Below are 19,119 nucleotides of genomic sequence, written 5' to 3'. Positions count from 1 at the left end.
GATATGTGAAGACATCTTCTTGGTTTTTATTTTGAAACAATTTTTAGGCTTGTTCTGGGGGTCTCTGTGCTGCCTGTACTGTATTGACCTGTTTTATAGGTGCCTTTTTATTAAAAAGAAAACTCTAAATTCCATCTGCCTTTTTGCTTCTGTCTGGCTTCTCCAGCCCAGTTTGCTCTTGGATGCCTGGGAGGGAAAGGGGGGACCCCTAGGCATTTTCAAAGTCTGTGGTGAAGGCACAGTCCAGAGGGTCCCAGCTCTGGTTTCCCCAGTGGGACCTCCTAGGAACTTAACCCAGATGGTGTCCATGACTTGAAGTTCCCCCATCACCCCAGATATGAGACTTGGGAGGAGGGTGGGAATGCCCAGACATGTCTGACAGCCTCTGTAGCGCGGAGCAGCTTCCTTTGGTTCCAACTGAGTAGTGTCCTCTTAGGGTCGGGCTTCCGCGGGGACCTGGGGACTTCCCTGTACAGGTCTTTGCTCACCCTGCCCTACCCAAGATGAAGCCCATTGAGACCTGGGCTAGCTTGCAGGCAGGGAATTGGTGATGTGACCCCCTAGAGGCTCCCTTCAGCCTCTGGCTCTTGTCCTCCGGGGTCTTCGCTCAGGAATCGCTCTTGCTGGAGCCTGAGCCTGCACTAGGAGTTCCCACTGTCCTCAGTGTGGTTGAGTCCGCTAGGATCCACCAGCACTCTGGATCCAGCCTGCTGGAGTTCTCCAGCCCACCTCCACCACCACCCTGGGCAGAGGAAAATAACTGGATCCCACTTTCTTCCTTGAGGCTGGGGAAGGGGAATTTTTTCTTTCCACCATTGGCTTCTTTCTTTCTGGCTCAACCCTGATTCTTCCCCGTCTACCTGTGAACACCTGCAATTGGCTCTTCACTTGCCCAGCACTGGGGTGGTTAGAGCTACCTGAGCAAAGTGATTCTGAGCTTTAGCTTGGTCAAAAAGCTGCAGGGCTGGGGGCCTGGATGGGGGTCAGTAGCTGAGGGGTCAGAGGCCCACGAGATGATACAGTGTTCTGGAAGGACCTGCTATTCCTTATCGGTGAGGGCAGAAGTAAAAGTTGTTTCCTGAACTTTGGATGGTTAGGATGAGAAGATACGTGGGGTCCTTTCAGCTTAAGGTGATGCAGGTGGACACAGGAAGCCTTTCCTTTGCCTTTAGACTACTTCCCCTTCTTGAGCTCCAGCCCAGCCATGAGGCTGAGAAAAAGCTAGCAAGGATGTCATAGAAAGAGGGGCTAGTGTGTCCAATTCCCCATAAAGATGCCGGTCAAAGGGAATTCTTAGGAACGCAGCCCGGGTTGAAAGGGGTTCCTGCAAGGAAAGCAGAAATAGAAAAGGGTGCGAGGACCTAGAAGGTGGTGAGAGAGGTGGCATTCTCTGACTCCGAGAGGCTGCTCTTGCGCCAGCTCGGGAAGAGCTGGCAAAGGGAGGCGGGGCCGACACAGCCCAGCTTGGTGAGAAGCCGGGACAGGTCACTCCGGAACTTCACCCCGGCGAACGTGTAGAGCACGGGGTTGAGGCAGCAGTGGGCCACGCCCAGGAACTCACTCATGGTGATGGCCACCGAGAGGTAGCTGTTCAGTTCACACCTATGGTTCATGGCCTTCAACCTCACCAGGGTGTCCAGGAAGATGACGATGTGGTAGGGAGACCAGCAGAGAAAGAAGACACTTGTTACCAGAATGGCCACCCTGACCGCCTTCTGCCGCTGAGGGCGCCTCTGGGCCTGGCACAGCTTTTGCACTACCCCGACATAGCACCAGCTCATCACCAGCATGGGCAGGAGGAACCCTCCGACATGGTAGAGGAAGCGGGAAGCGAACCAGGCATTGCTTTCTGCTTGGTTCTCTTGGGAGAAGATGCAGCGTGGCAGGGAGTTGTTGTGATGGTGTTGGCTGACCTTGGCATAGAGAAGCTCTGGCAAGGCAAACAGGAGACCCGCCAGCCAGACGGCGGTGCAGGTGATGTGGATGGAGAGGAGTCGGCGGTGGCGGTAGGCATGGACAGCGTGGACGATAGCCAGGTAGCGGTCCACGGCAATGCAGGCCAGGAGCAGGCTGCTGCAGTAGAAGTTGATTTTGTGCAGAGCTATCACAGTCTTGCAGAGGAAGGTGCCCAGGACCCAGCCCACAGAGCCCTCCGCTACGGCGAAGGGCAGGATGAAGACGAGGAGGAGGTCAGCCACGGCCAGGTGGAAGAGGAAGGTCTCCGTGGAGCTCCGTGTCTGCCGGTGACGTTCCAGGATCACCAGCACCAATGTGTTGCCCATCATGCCCAGGAGGAAGATGAGGCCATAAGCCACGGGCATGAACGTGGCCTTGAAGGCGGTCAGCAGGGGTCCTTCAACTGTGGAGCAGAAGTGGTTTTCCGTTGGTGACACTGTGCTGTAGTCACTGTAGTTGCTGAATTCTTTGTACTGGAAAGGATGAGAGAGACAGGAGGATGGGAAACTGAGTACCTGGCCCTTCCTCTCTCAGAGGACCCCTGCCTACCTGTTGCTTTTTCTTTCCTCTCCTCAATTCCCATAATACTTGCTGTTGTCCCTTCATTCCCTATTCGCACCACTGACAAAATCCCAATTTTTCTTCTTTGTCTTTAGACCAATTACTTTCCCCAGCTTCAGTGGTTGACCAAGCCAATTGCTATGGAGATGGCTTTGACTCATGGCAGGCCCATGTGTGTCAAGGTAGAACTGTGCTTCCCTGCATTTCCAATGGTTAATTTTTCAGGAGATTACCAGGGCTTTCTTCAAGGGCACCTCTGGGTGCACTTGAACCACCAACCTCTAGGTTATCAACCAGGTGCACTCAGGATCTCCTGACTGATAAAAGGGTCTGATTCCTCATGAGGTAACAATAAAGTGACAAGAGATACATGACGTAGGACTTTGTAAACTGTGAAGTGTGGTGTACCTCTAAGTTATTTTTTGTGTTTATGTGTCTACAGGTATGAGAGACTACAGGCTGGGTCTAGAATTAGAGAAAGATCTTGTATTGACTATGGGGAAAGATCTGGGTGGGATGAGGAGCCATCTGTTCTAATTCGTACAAAAATAGTGGGCACTGAAGCCTGGCTCCTATTGAGGGGTGCAGACTTATGTGGCTTGCTGGTTCCTCTTGCCACCTCCCCATTTCCTGACTGTGGTCATTATGATCAGGATTGTGGAAATAACCTCCTATTTGTTGCGGAGAGTCAGTGTGCTAGGGGTTTCTTACATCTCATTTCATTGAATCTACTGAACAATCTCAAGGTAAGAATACTTTTTGCAAGTGTGTTGGAACCATGTTTGTCTCCCTCTAGAGCCAAATTCTCCACTGCGGGGGTCCTGCCTGGACTTTCTTGTGGGGCTACTGAGGAAAGCAATGGATAAACTCTCTGCTGATTGCCCTCACTAACGCCTTCCTCCAGACCACAGCCCCACAGCTTCAGAAGCAAAACCTAGAGGCAGCAGGAAGTAGGAGAATGCAGGAGACCCTGGCCCAAGGCTGAGGGAAGAAGGCTGTTCCCAGGGCAGGAAGCTGGCCAGCTGTCTCCGGAAGTTCCCTCCTCCCCACCGTCCTGCCCCTGCCCACGCCCCTCTGTAACTGCCCCCCCCCCCAAGTCAGCACTCTGCCAGCACTCAGGTTGTTTACCCAGCTAACCACAAAGGAAGACACCATGCCTGTTTTCATACCTTTCACTCACAGATGTCCCACTGCACCTGCCCCTGCTCCTCCTCCCAGCTCTTTTCTTCCCACCCCTCGCTAGCCAGTCCTGTCCCCACAGCAATTCAAAACCCACTACAGCCAACTGATGGGAGTTAAAAAAACCAAAACACAAAAAACAACTCTGTAAATAATGAGCCCCAGGAGGCAGAACACAGGAGGGCTACCCTTCCCTCCAAGCCCCAAGTGGTCTCACAGTGCTCTCCTGGGTGATCAGAAGAGAGGGTCCGGGGTGACCCTGAGCAGAGGGTGGTTGCATGTCTACCCACAAGATTTTCTTGTCACCCAGGGGCCCTAATTGTGAGTCATACACTTACTCTCAATGGTGACCAGACCCATTCACCAAACTGACAGGTTTCTTTTCTAGTACCCAGGGCAGGAAGCTCTGTAAGAAGAGGGTGGGGATCTATTCGGGCAACAACAGGGCCACCTACCCTCCACCCCCACCCCTCAGCATCCCTCTGCCTCCTTCACCTAATGTTCCACTTCTGTCTCCCTCCTACCTGGTGGAGGGGCTGCGTGCTGCTCCCCTCCCCCCCATCCCACTTCCTCAGTGTCCTACTTGAAGTCTTTCACTGGCTCCCCACCAACTCTGACCAGTGGTGGTTTTTTTTTTTCTTTCTCTTGATCTCCATTTAATTGTACAATTGTAGGAAAAAGGTCAAGTTTGTCATGGAAGTTCATTAAGAGAAGACTGGGATAGGCCCACCTCAGCGTCTTCAGATGACAGTGGCCCAGAGAAATGGGCTTTTGTGGTACGCTTGCTTAGGGAAAGAGTGTTTTAAACACATAGCTCAATTTCACAGGTCACAGGTAGCACGACCCCACTGACGTTCTCTGAAATGTGGCCATGATTGTGTATGTATCACACAGTGTCTCCAGGACAGAGTGGAGCTGGAAGAGGCTCTAGACTCCCTTCTGACCTTTAAAGCAGAGATCACTACTTTGATCTCCTGTGTTGTTTCTCACATAAGCTTTTGTTTGAGAAAACGATTCTACAGCTCAAAAAATATTTTTTTTCTATAATTATATTTTATTAATTTTCATAAACATTTACAGAGATTTTGGGTTTCCATTCATTCATTGTTGCATTATTCTCTCTACCCTCCTCCCAGTTTGTTCTTGTCCAAATGCCACAGTGCTTGTCAAGGCCAGTTCTGATTAATCTTCTTTGTCAGTGTGTCCTTTGCCATTCCCTATCACTCCTCCCTGAGAGAGACTTCACCCTGAGTCATAAGGAAAAGGGGATGGCATATTCTCTTAGCTACTTTGTGCTGAAAAGGGACGCTGTGGGTTTCAGGGTGAAGATCTTCTCTCACTACTCCAAAGGGCCCAATATTTTGAAAACCATGGACCTGCAAGATGAGGGCTAAACTCAGTGGAACCCTCTACCTAATTGCTTTAGGCACCTTGCCTTCCAGGGACATCACTGTACAGCTGACAGTCCAGCACCCCACCTTTCCTGACTCCAAAACTTTGCTTAAATTCTTCCTTTTGTCTGGCAAGCCTTTGTCTGTAAGTTTGCCAATGAAATTTCTATCCTTCCTTCAGCCAACTCCATGGTACCTTTTCACATCCTTCCATGTTCCTAGTCTTCCACACTCAGAATGACATTTTTCTTCTCCAAACATTAAGAATATTCTTTTAGTCCAACACATAGGACTGAAAAGGCCATTTCCCTAAAAGATAGTAAAATCCTAGATTCAGGTGTTTTGTGTTCCCCTCACAGAGCCCTGTGTTTTATACATGACAGACATGCAGGATTTCTCGGAAGGAGTTTCTGTGAGAGGGCTATTGTTATTAGGTGCTGCTGAGTCGAATATGACTCATTAAACAACCGATCTGAACCCTGTCCTCTCCTGTGCCATCCTTGTCATCGCTGACATACTTGACCCCATTGCTGTAGTCACTGTGTCAATCTATCTCGTTGAGGGTCTTCCTTTCCTTCACTGACTCTCCCTCTTTCCAAAGAATAACCCCTTCTAATAACATACACGCTCAGGACTTTCTTTGTACCTCAGAGGGACTCAGAACGTCCCACGTGTCCTTCAAGTCCTTCCCTCCCTCCATACTCCTGAGTGCCGGGAACTTCCCTTTAGGTTCTCTTTTAGGAGTGGGAGCGACTGCCAAAATTGTCATTGAACACAGTCATTTAGCTCATCTTGGAATTCAGTAGAAGTTAAAGTGGGTTAACAGTGGAGTTAGCAACTTCTAGAAAGAGCAAAGTAATTTAGGCCTTGGGAGGAGAGACAGAGGCCCTGAGGCACGTATCAGAACTGGGTTCCACCTTCTTTCATAGATTTCACCCTTTTGCCTGGAAATTCTATCAGCCTGCCTAAGCCAGAAATCCTTTCATGAGAACTCAAGTCCTGGTCTTCTAAAGCATCCAGGCCTACCACTGCTTTGTTTTTGCTTTCTTTTTGCCAAAGGATATTTGTTTGGCAAAGTGCTCAAGCAGGGAAGGAAAGACGGCAGGAAGCTTGTTGACAGGTTCCCAAGAGCTGACAATACATCTCAGCAGGAGGTGTCAAACAGAAGTTTTGGGGTCTCAAGAGTGGTGTGTGCTAAAGTCACTTCCCACACACAGGGAACTAGCTACTCTCACCCTACTCCAAACCACAGAGAGAGCTAATAAAGCCAGGCTGAAGCGTGCCTGTTGGGAAGTTAAGGAATCAGGGATTTTATGGTTCAAAGGGGAGCCCTTCCAGCCACACCCTGAAAAGCACAGGACAGGCAATTGAGGTGAGTGGCTCACTCACCCTCTGATGTAAAAAGCTGCAGAAACCCAAAACCTTCATAAACACATGCTCAGACAGTAACATGCACACCGTGTAGATGCAGATTTGTGTCAAATGGAGCCACGTCAGCATTTTGTGGACAAAAAGCGACATACAGTCTTGCGACTCCTGTCCCAAGGAAAACAAGAAAACTCAATGACCAGAACGAAGCTGAGCAGAAAACCAGGTGTTTAGTTAGGAGATTGTGTGAGCTCTGGGGACAGGGGCCAGAGGAGGGTCTGGCGCAGAGCCTGGTAGAGAGGTAGGGGGAGTGAGAGGATGGATAGACGCTAAGTGGTAGGATCCATGCCTGTTACTCTTCTTCTCTGCCCTCATTCCTCCCTTGGGAGACACTTTAGGACCAAAGCCCACTTCTGGATAATTAAGGTCTCCAGGCTCCTCTGTTCCAAATAATGAAGTTACCTCATTGCCCTGACCTAGCCAGTGTGAAGCCAGGAAGTGTTTGGGGATCTGTGTCAACAGGCCTGTGTGTATATGTGTGTCTATGTCTGTGCATGTGGCTCTAGGACATTTCTCAAGAATCTGTCCTGGAGCCCCTTCTCTCTTTGCATACACAACCCTGTTTTGGCTGAGGACTTAAGTGAGGTCCTAGTGTACTTTTAGACAATGCAGGATTTTCCACAGGCTGGAACTAAGGCCCAAACTCACTTGAGTTAGTTCTGACTCATAGTGTCCCTCCACTGGGTCTCTGAGGCTGTCAATCCAAATGGGAGGAGGCTGTCCATCCTTCTCTCAAAGGACCACTGGTGAATTCCAACCACTGAAGCTGCACAACCTTCCAGTTAGCACAGCTCACCATGGACGACTGCACCAGAGCTAACCCAGCGGAGCAGCTTGGGGAAAATGTAGAGGGCTCAAGTTGCAAACAGCAGCTGTCCAGAGACAAGTCAGGGAAGACCTAGCTTAACAATAGTTTATGAGAAGACCCAGGAGTTTGTTGACTGCAAGTGTAAGATAAGTCAACAGGATGATGTAGGTGCCAGGAAGGCTAATGCTACCTTGTGATAGGTGAATGGAAACTGATAGGTGGGCAACTATACCCCCACCCCCTCCACCTATTGGATGGCCTGGTTGTGGAGGTGTCTTGACAACCCTCTCTGGGTGGAAGTTTTCTGGTGCTTGAAGTGTGAAGTCTTAGGAAGAGAAGACTTGATTGAGTCCATGAATGCTGCTTTCAAGGATTAGAAAGAAGCTTGTGGGCAAGAGGTAGAGAATGAGTTTATCATGTGAACTTCCAAAGCACACGAGGAGGAATGGATGCAAGCTGGGTGTTGAGTGGTATTCCAGTCAGAAGAGAGAAATTTCTAATGGGCAGATCTGTCCAACGGTGTGACCGGGTCCTCAGGAGGAAGGAGAATGTTTGGGTGCAGGTGTATGAGAAGCAATCCCTGACCCAAGAGACTCCCAAACCCTGCTCCTCTGGCACTCTCTGCTCCAGCTGAGCTGGTTTTCAGCATTATCTTCACCTCTCTCAGCACCCAGGAGCTGACTGCTTCTCTAGCCAGTCTGCCTCTGGTGAATGCTCCAGCCTGATCTTGCTTTCTCAACTCTAAGGAATGAGGTAGGATGATCTGCTGAGAACATGGTTCACCTAGACCCAACTCTAGGAGTCCTGGAGCCTGAGTCACGCTGGCTGTAGGAGGAGTCTGCACACAGATGTAGGCTGCAACTCTGGTGCTGGGAGGGCACATGGGCTTTCTCTCCTTTTATGTCTCTGCCTGTATAGCCAAGAATCAGGAGCTGGGAGTGGAGCAGGTCAGGATATCCTTCATTCCAACTTTCAGTGACTTGCAGTGTACATGGGTCTGGAGGAATGACCCTGGTTAAGGTAGAGAGTCCAAGTCTGTATCCCTTACCCCGACCTTCTCTCAGAGTGCCCACGTTCCCTAAAGACAGTCTTAGATTCTTGCCTGTCATTTATCAACTCTTCCACCTTCCATCCTCCTAGACTACTCTTGGACCTCTACTCAGGGGATCTGGGCCAATAGGAACATGGATGTGATTGGAGGGAGGGGTGTGGAGACTGTGAGCAATCTATTCTGCATTAAGTCTATAGGTTTAAAGGGCTTCCCACCTAGCACCCTAAAATCTATTTGCACTTTGTGGACAGAAACACACACTCCTAGGGACATGCCTTCTGCACATATACAGCAATCATTAGCCAATTTCTCAGGGCAATACTGATCTCAATATTATTGTTGTTGATTGCCTTCTAGCCAAGCAAAACTCATAAAAGCCCTAGGGACAAAAGGCCTGAAGACTTTCTATAACTATCATCACTTATCAAAGTTCATAGAGTTTCCCGTGGTACGTTGTTTAGGAAGTGGATGCCACTCCTGCTTCCAATATTACATCCTCTCATTCCTGAGAGAATACTCATTCTGTGTCCTGATTCTTGGTTCCAAATCTTGGTGCACTTTTTTAAAATTATTTTTTTGTAATATTCATACTCTTCCTGTGGTTTGTTGTTTTCATGTTTCATTGTTTGTATCTTTCTTTTTTTTAAAAAAATTTATTTTTTTTTGTGCATGTACCATCAAATCAGTTCTGACTGGTACAAGAGGAGATTATCCCTCCTTCTCCAGCAGAGCGTCTGGTGGATTAGAATGGCACACCTCTGGGATTGCAGTGCAGCTTCTTGCCACTAGGCCACCAGAGCTCCCTTGACTCTTTTTTTAAAGTGAAATTTTAATGAAAGAAATTAGATTTCCATTCATTCATTGTTGCACATTTTCCTCCCTGCCCACCCCTCCACCCAGTTTGCTTTTCTTTTTGGAAAAAAAATTCTTTCCTTATTATACAATTCCCTCACCCCTGTTCTGTCTACTTTACTATGTAGTTCTTGTCATGCAAATAATACCTAATCATATATCCCTTTTAAATAGTTTTCTCCCTCATCTGTTTCAATGCAGTGTACATTATTTATCCCCCCCTTTTTTAAAAATTTTCCCCCAAACCTGATGTCAGATGTCAGTTCTGTTTTATAACAGTGGCACTATGCAGTATTTGTCCTTTTGTGACTGAGATATTTCACTCAGCATAATGTCCTCCAGGGTAACCCATTTTGTATAATATTTCATGAGTTCCTTATTTTTCAATGCTGCATAATATTCTATTGTGTGAATATACCACAACATCTGCTTGGTTGGCAGTTCTGGTTTCTTTAGGGTATATTTCCAGTAGTGGAATTGCTGGGTCAAATGGTCTTTCTATTTCCAACTTTTTGAGAAAGCATCATACTGCCTTCCATAGTGGTTGCACCATTTTACACTCCTACCAACAGTGAATAAGGGTTCTAGTTTCTTCACAACCTCACCAGCATTTGTTGTTTGCCGTTCTGTTGGATTTTGCTATTCTTACTGGGGTGAGATGATATCTCATAGTTGTTTTGATTTGCCTCTCTCTAAGAGCTAGGGATTTTGAACATTTCTTCATGTTTTTGTCATCTGAATGTCTTCTTCAGTGAAGTGTCTGTTCATATCCTGTGTCCATTTTGAAATTGGGTTGTTTACCTTTATCTTGGGGTGCTTGTGCACTTTTATGTTCTTCTGTCAGAGACATAGGATTGGCCACAGTGTGTATCCTCAAAGAAGGCAAGAGTTCCAAAGGAGACTCTAGTCAGTGTGCCTGAGCTCAGATACACCCCAACACGGACTCTTGCTCTCCACTGCTAGTGCACTCCTACTCATCTCTGACACCCCAAGTACCCACAATGGGGGTGTCTTCTGTTGGGGTTCCTCTGGGACTTTTGACTCAGTGGCAGTTGTGAGGATCCTCCCATCCTCCAAGGTAAAGCCCAGAGCCAGCCTGAGCCAGTTTTGGTTCCTCTTCTTTACACCTCCTTGATGAAATCAGGTGGTGCATGTGAACAGCCAGCCAGTGAACAGGCAGCCTGATGCTCTGGACACACTGGTTTCTGGGTATCTTCACTGGAGAGAGAGGTCAAGGGGAGTTAGCGTTTCCTGAGCTCTGGAGCAGCCAGCCAGAATTTTACCTTCACCTAGCAGGTCCCCTCATGACTTCTATGCAGGATGAGGTAAACCATAGATTATGACCGGCTTCTCCAGGTGCCCTAGTCACCTCTCATCCTCTCACTTCAAGATGGGCTTCCTTGGGTCTGCTTAAATCTGCCTTCCTAGCTGGACGGGTTCCTGTAACACCCACCCCAGGCTCTAGGGCTCTTTCTTGTGCCTAGTACAAATATTCTGGGTTTAGAGCCTTCATTCATGGGCTTTAGCAGCCTACCTTAGAAAATGGAAGTTTCTAGAAATTTAGCTTCTAAGAGAAGGAAGGGATGTACTAGATGAACAACACTAACCTAGAGTTCTCAGTTCTTAACCCAACAGTATAGAGCACGGAGCTCTCGGAAAATGAACAAGTGCTTGTTTTGGACAAAGACAGAACAGGGAGCAGAGGGAATGGAAGAAGCCAGGACAGGACGACTCCAGAGAGAAATGGTGAACTCAAGTCTTTAGGGTATCGCAAGCCAATAAACACTGAGGAGTTACTGTTTTGTGAGGCTCTTTAGAAGCCAGACCACCCTGGGATCTCTGTGCTGACAGATCCTTGGAGGAAGCCTGACTATTCAAGTCTTGCTGTGAGTTGGGTGGGATGGAGAGAAGGGCTCTGTGCTTCACAGGGCCAACAACCCTGGAGAGAGGGAATGTAGGCAATACTAAAGTGAAGGGGGGAGGAAGCACTAGAAGCTGGTTGAGGAGTTCCAGGGTGCAGACGGCTCCAGGAGTCTTTGGTTTCACACCTGGTTGAACTGTCCTGGCATGCTTGGATATGTGGCTAAGGACCAACCGTTTGAGGTGTGACGTGGAGCATGTCCCCAGGCCTTTTCTCTGCTGGTAGATCTTCTTTGTGATATGAGCCATGCCCTGCTTACTGTCCCCTTGCCCCCTGCCACCACCGGTCCCTAGTAGGTCACAAAGTGGAGTGAGATGTGCAGTTAGGGGAAATCCTTGAGGTTTCTCAGAAGCCAGGAACAGCTTGCCTGTGTCTTGAGCTGGTTACTGCGATATCCAACTGGGTCAGGGCTCGTGGTCAGCTTGAAGCTTTGGGCACAGGAAGACAACTAGTTACTTAATCAGGTGAGGCCAGGGACCAAGACTTGGGGGTCAGCTTGGGAGTATGCTGCTTTGTTGGGCAATGAGGTTTCAGTCTGATTTGGGGTATTGCCCAGACTCTGTAATTAGACTCCTAGTTGGCTTCACAGGTGTGGGGCATATGCAGTCATGCAGGCCCTTAACCTTAGAAAGGTCCCATGGGGTTTAGTTCTGTCCTACTGCTGTCTTGAAATTATTATTATTTTTTTTAATTCTTACTAATTCTTGAACAAGGGTCCCTGAGATTTTGGTTTGCACTGGATCCCTCAAATGATACAGCCAGTCCTGCTTGTACTCATGGTTCTGGCTCTTCTTTAATTGAAGGTTGGATTTGAGAGGCCACATTTTCTTCTCACCTCCTTCTCTTGTTCTATTTATACTTTCAAGTCTTAGGACATGAAAGAAGCTCTCATGGTGTAGTCTGTAGCATGTCACTCTGCCAACCAAATCTTGGGACATGAGCAAATGAGCAGCAGGCTTTCTGAGGCTAGTCTGGGAACACAATTGATTGAATTACACTATCAGAGTCTAGTGAAGGAGTTGGAGGAATCAGAGAACAACTAAGAGTGAATTTAGGGTCAGGAAAGCATGTAGATAGAGAAGAGAGGCAGTAAGTAGGTCCTTCATGACCTAGACCAGAATACAATTCAGAGACATCTTTCCCCCAGAAATACTCTTGGCCGTGGAGGAAAGGGACAAAGAATATAAAGAGGTTTCCAAGAGACCCTTATGATTGGTCTTCCATTTCCCACCCCCAAGTCCCGCTCAGCTCTGGTTTAACTGCACCCTGCATAAGTGATTTAGAAGTAAAATTACAACCAAACCAAGCCAGATGTATGCTTCCCTGGATGAACTTGGGTGGGGAGTAGAGAGTGGAGCTGGGAACAAGAAGATGTCATCCCCAGAGGGCTCAACCCTGAAAGGGGACCACAAAATGCTCTAGGACATTTTTAGGATTAATACAGGGTCAGAGGGCCTCTCTCACCAGCTTGGTACCCCCTCCTGACTCCAGCTCCCTGGAATCTTCCTCTCTTGACTGGCCCTCTGATCTCACAGCTGCTCCATTCAGTACACAATCCTTATCTTGTCGCATCTACTGAATTCTAGTTTTCACTTCTTGGCTAGAAGGCTGTGAGCTATCTGAAGGCAAGCCCTCAAATTCTGCATCCAACACAAAGTGGGGTGCCCTGACGGTGTAACCATAGAGGAAGAGATATGTAAGTGTCAATTGTTCTATTACAAATGCCAGCTTTCTGACATTAAGAAAACCTCCCTATCTAGTCCTTTATTCCAACCCCAGGCGATAAGAAGGGACTCTCCTACTGAACAGAGGGGTAAAGTGACTTATTTCAGGTCACACAGCAAGTTAGTGCAGGAACAGAACTCTTATCTTTCGACCCCTCCTAAAGGGTGTCTACGATGGGCATCTGCTCTTCCTACCAGTGTGCTCCATGGGATGGTAAACAAGGTCCCAAGAGGCAGGACCAGTGGGCCTATCTACACTCTACCAGTTCACAGGAGGTAGGACTCCAAGGCTGTCCCCTCTTTCTTGGGCCCCAGGATAGGATATTTAGAATTTCAAGCAGGGGTTGGGTGACCAGGATTTGTCTGTCCCTACTCACCACTTCTTCCAGGTTTATGAGGTCCATGTCCAGGGTCAGCGGGTAGTTCATGGTTGTGGCTGCGTGTCACCAGACCAGTCACTGTCTGATGCTGAGAGGCTCTCCTCCGCCTGGTGCCAATAGTGAGGTGGTAGCCGCCAGCTGCACAGTTAAACAAATGGGGTGGTGTAGGGCCACTGCCTACCTCACAACTCATCACTTTTTTTTTTCCACTGGGTCTTTTCTTTCTTTTTTTTTGTTTAAGAAAAAGGGAAAATCCCCACAGCATGAGTGCTAGTCAAGCATTCAGCGTCTTTCCTGGCAATAGCTGTCTCGGTTGGGGTTTGAGACTGATTGAAAGGCTGCCCCTCGTTTCTTCTGCCCCTCATCAGCTGCCCAAAAAAGGACTCACACCTTGTAACAGAAAGCCACCAGATAGGTCAACAGGGTCATGGGGAAACTCCAGCTGGAGAGGAGACAGGGGAAGAGCCCTTACAGGGACCTTGCACCCAAGCCATCTCCAGACTTAAAAAAACCTCTTTTGCCACCAGGGTGACCAAGAATCTTAGTTTGCCCTCAAATGACAGGTTTTCATATAGAAAATCCTTCATCCTGGGGAAACCCCTCAGTCCCAGGCAAACCAATATAGTTGAGTGCCCTGCTTGCCCATCAACAGACAAAGTGCCTTTCCTTTCAAGTTCAAGTTCTGAAGAGACAGTCTGGATTTTTACAAAGGAAATGACACTAAAACTTTACTGGAAGACAGAGATGACACTACTCAAGGAAAACATAAGACATAAACATAGTCACAGATTCATTTTATAACTCAAAAGCAGTGATGCCCTAGGTATAGATTAACTTGGCTGGCACAGAGGTTAACAACCCCAGGGACTGCCCAGCTAGAAGGGACTTCTGAGATCATCAAGCCTAACCCCTGATTTTTATGCAGGAGAACTCTGAGCCCAGAGAAGCAGAGTAACTTACCCGAGATCCCACGGTGAATCAGCTGTAGAGCTAGGTCTTGAACTCCAGTTTCCTGACTCATACTCAGTGTTTTCTCAACAGTCTACTACTCTTATAAACTCACATGTCCTCTTTCTTTTCCTTTAACTCCGTCCTATTTGAGGATTTCTTCCTTTAAGAAGCTCCTTTTTAGACATTAATAATTTTTCTCCTTCAGGTTTCTTTGTACTTTTTCTTCCAGACCCTGTCTGGAACCTGGATGGCCAGTGGTAGCCAGGATCATGAAACAGAGATCATTTCCTCTCTTGGTACGCAATGATGTAAACCCAATACAGAGACACCCACACAAGACATTGTTGCTTCCTTGTGCCACCCCTGCCCCTGTTATCACACTCCCTTTCAAGGCAAATGATGCCTTTCTCTAGTATCCTACCCTTTATAACTGTCTTCTAGGGTACTATACCATCCTCACCATCTCTGACACACTACAGCCCATTGCTGACATCACAGTGTCAATCCATCTCCATGGGGGGGGGGGTGTCTTCCTTTCCTTCAATGATCTTCCATCTTTCCAAGCATAATGTCCCTTGCCTAGCTACATACCCAACGTATGAAAGATGAAGCTTTGCTGCTGTCTTTGCCTCCAAGAAACACTCTGGCTGCGTTTTCCCCAAGTCCTATCTGTGTGGTCTTTTGGTAGTCCATGGTAGTGAGTACTCTTCTCCAGCATCACAACTCAAAAGCAGGATGGTTTGATTATTAGAAACTTCATGCCAAGTCAAAATATGCTTCATGTGAAACCCATCCCCAGAGAATCTATCTCTGTCCAAACATCCAGACTTCTCCAATAAGTACCTTCTGAAGGGAGGTAGGTATTCCATCATTACATGTCTTCTCTTCCTCAACGTCATCAAACCAATCTTTGTTCCTAGGTTCTTTGTCAACAAGTTTATTGATCTCTGGGTGATTTCTGATGAATGATCTAGGTATTATCTGACTAGGACAAAATATTGGAAAATATTTATTTCCTTGTTTAAGTCATCATACTTGCATGATTTCAATTAAAATGGTTTTCTCTGTGGACTTGCACTGTCCTTGAAAGCATTTTGCATTTTGATGGTTAGAACCATTTGATGATTATTTCAGTGTATTAATGGAAATGTTTAAAATCTGAGTCCATAAAACAACTATAAAATACCATCTCACCCCCAGCATCAATAGCAAAGTTCAACAGGACAGCAAACATCAAATGCTGGCTAGGTTGTGGAGAGATTGGAAGCCTTATTCACTCCTGGTGGGAATGTAAAATGGTACAGCCACTACAGAAGGCAATCTGGCACTTTCTTAAAAAGTTGGAAACAGACATACCATTTGATCCACTACTGGAAGCTTACCCTGAAGAAATCAGAGCTACAACTCAAACAGATGTATGCACATCCATGTTTATTGCTGCACTATTCACAATAGCAAAGAGATGGAAGCAGCCCAGTGCCCATCAACAAACAAAAATTATGGTACATTCATACAATGGAAAATTATGCACCATTGTGCATACCCATGTTTAATGTGGTTTTGTTCACAATAGAAAGGAGTTGGAAACAACCTAAGTGTCCATCAACAAACAATGGACAGAGAAGCTGTGGTATATTTACACAATGGAATACTACAGCTGCATTGAAAAACAAGGAACTCATGCAATATTATTCAAAATGGGTGACCCTGGATGACATTATGCTGAGTGAAGTATCTCAGTCACAAAAGGACAGATACTGCATGGTGCCACTGTTGTAAACAGGACTGACATCGGGGTTGGGGAAAGACTGAGAAAGATGGGATAAATAATGTACATTGCATTGAAACAGATGAGGAAGAAAACAGTTTAACAAGTATATGTGATAAGGTATTTTTGTCATGACAGGTGTCTAGAGCGAAGGCTACATGGTGGAGTGGACCTTGGGGAGGGTTTGTGAAACAATGAAAGAATTTTTGTTTTACTTTTCCAAGAGGGTAGTGTACTAGGGGGGAGAGTTGGGAGGGTGAGAAAGTGCAACAATGAATGAATGGAAATCCAAAGTCTCTGTAAATTTTTACTGAAATTAATAATAAAAAAAGAAGAAGAAAATATGCACCATTGAAAAACAATGAACTCGTAAAGCATTATACAACATGTGTGACCCTGGAAGACTAGATGCTGAGTGAAGTATCTCAGTCACAAAAGGACAAATATTCCATAACACCACTGTATAAAATAGGACAGACACGGTGAGGAGTTGGGGAGAGAATGGGAAAAGAGTAGATAGATAATGAACACTGCATTAGAACAGATGAAGAGGAGAAGTATCTGACAGGAATTTGCGATTAGGCATTGTATATATGACAACAACCTGCAACAAGGGATGCATTGAGGCTGGGAGAGGGGAAGGAAGAAAATGTGCAACAGTGGAAAAAAATAGATAAAAAAATATTTTAGTTTAGTCATCCAGTGATTTCACAAAATCTTAGATAAACATGTCATCTTTTAGTTTATTAAAGTCCTAATATTTGGGAATATTGACAGTCCAAGGCTAAAATAGAACCTTGTGTCATGCCATGAGAGACCTACTATTCTTGTTTGAGTTACTGAATGCTCTAATAGAAAGATCACAAGTAGATTAATAAACAGAAGTTTATTCTCTCACAGTTTGCTGTTGTTGTGAAGTTCCATTGAGTCAACTACAACTCCCAGCAACCCTATGAACAACAGATTGGAACCTTGCCCTTTCCTGCACCATCCTCACAATCTGCACCGTGCTCAAACCTGTTGTAGTCACTGTATCAATCCAGCTCGTTGAGAGTCCTCTTCTCTTTTGCTGATTCATGCCCTTCTCAACATGTCTTTAACCAAGGGCTAGCCCCTCCTGACAACATGCCCAAAGTAAATGAGATGAAGTTTCACCATCCTTGCCTCTAAGGAGTATCCTGATTGCCCTTCCTCTAAGACAGATTTGTTTGGTAGTCTATGGAATATTCAATACTCTTTGACAACATCACAACTCAAATGTGTCACTGTTTCCTCCCCTTTGGAAGGAATAAGGAGAGCGAAGAATTGATACTCTCACAGATTAATGTACTAGAAATCTGAATTAAGGCTGTCGACTCCAGGGGAATGCTTTCTCTAATTCTGTTGGCTCTTGGAGAAGGTTTCCTTTCAACAACTGTGGTCTCAGAGTTCCTTGGAGACTCTATGTGTCTTGGCGTCTATCTTCCACTGAGTGTAGAAGGGTCTTAAGTGCAGGGTCACCAGATCCGAAGGACACACTTCACTTTCAGCTTTTTTTCCCCCCTTGGTGTAGTCAGGTCCCTCCTCTCTCTCTTTTCTCCTTTTATTTCTTGTAAGAGAAAAGCAAGGGTGTGAGTAAAAGAGGTGACTGGAATAAGGGTGTGATTTATGTCATACCTTCTTATAAAGTTGTGATTCAAGATACAAGCTCTACCAGTCCTGACTCATTAATATATAAACTCACTGAATCTCACTGTAGTCATATTGATTCTCTCAGTGACTCTATATTGTATTCCTGAGGCTTTAAAATGTAGGCAAAGAAGACTGCTGTTCTTTCTACTTGGTGGAGCTGCTGGTGGATTTGAACTGCTGGAGACATTTGGACTTTGGGTGACAGAACAATTCACTGTAGACTATATGCCCCCAGAGCTTCAAATTAACATTTGGAGGTTAGGATTTATAACACATTCAAAACCATACGATACTGGGGATTATGGACTAGTGACACCTATTTTGAGGGGGACAAAATTAAATTCAAGACATTTCAAAGGTTAGGGAAGACTTTATGGAAGAAGTAAGATATGAGCTGGGCATTGAAAGTTTGAGTTTGGATAGAGAAAGATATATGGTGTGTAAAAAGAGAAAGGGCCACACAACAATGGCCATATCAGATCTTTACCATCTTCACAAAGGGGAACTGTCCCCATCAATAGTATCAATAACACTAAATCAATGCCCCTGAAGTAAAACATTTCCCCACACTCTAGTACCTCTTTCTGTTAATCTCAGCACCAATCTTACTGCTTTACTGAGTGTGTACAAAATCCCACGCGATAGCTCACAGTCAACAGAGAACCATACTGGGCAAGTCAGAAAGTTGTAATGCAGGTTAGTAGCAGAACACAGTCAGGACAGCATCCAAAATGTGCTTGCAGGCAACTCAGCCTTGAGCTTCGAGGCTTTAGGCCATTGGTACAAGTTCTCAGTCCTACCAGAACTGGCTCTCCCTTCCTCCACCCAGGTGTCCAACAAACTTGAACAAAGGCTCTTAGCTCAGCTCTGGTTCTGTCCATGGGAGCAGCAGTCCTAAGGTCCACTCAATCTCGTGTCAGGTCTCTGGCTTTCCACTGTGGCTGCTATGGCTGTTGCTCTGGTCCTGATGGATGAGTTTTATTCTCTTGTTTGTTCTTCTTGGGTAGTGATGGTCTTTTTTTCTGTTACTAGAGATGCTCAATTTAATGAGTTTAATCAATCCCATGTGTATTGGTGAGACTAGCCCCTTCTGGATAGGATAACATGCTCTATTCAAACATTCCCACCCATCCACATGACAAAGTAAAATTTAAGGGCTAGGAAAAGAAATTTAAACAGTAAACTCCACACTGTGCCTGGAAGGGTACTATGGAAGATGAGGACAGCATGAAAACTGTGTGTAAGGAATTACATGAAGCCTGCTAGAAGGTGGATATTAATTTTTATGGTGGATGAAGTTATGGTAATGATGATGAAGGAAAAGAGGAAGCAGGAGATTGAAGTGTGCCCTGGACATGTTAATAAGTCCGTTACATTTTTTTATTGTGATTTTAATGAATGTTTACAGAAAAGTTGTATTTTCATTCATTCATTGTTGCACATTTTCTTCCTTATTCACTTAAAAAAAAGTTTCACAA

General features: G+C 46.1%; 1 protein-coding gene across 1 annotated transcript; it reads right to left on the bottom strand.

Moving 5' to 3' along the window:
- Positions 1–1,361: 1,361 nt before the first annotated feature.
- Positions 1,362–13,299, bottom strand: CXCR5 (chemokine (C-X-C motif) receptor 5). Its single transcript, XM_006890889.1, has 2 exons — positions 13,249–13,299; positions 1,362–2,429 (listed from the first exon to the last, which is right to left on the bottom strand). Exons 1-2 carry the CDS (start codon positions 13,297–13,299, stop codon positions 1,362–1,364), a joined length of 1,119 nt encoding a protein of 372 aa, XP_006890951.1.
- Between the last annotated feature and the right edge of the window lie 5,820 nt (positions 13,300–19,119).

Source organism: Elephantulus edwardii, unplaced genomic scaffold (assembly GCF_000299155.1).
Source record: "Elephantulus edwardii isolate Elephantulus edwardi_28Jun2011 unplaced genomic scaffold, EleEdw1.0 scaffold00093, whole genome shotgun sequence".
Taxonomy (NCBI): domain Eukaryota; kingdom Metazoa; phylum Chordata; class Mammalia; order Macroscelidea; family Macroscelididae; genus Elephantulus; species Elephantulus edwardii.
The sequence above is the reverse complement of the archived record's forward strand: the minus strand, read 5'-3'. Positions and strand labels throughout refer to the sequence as shown.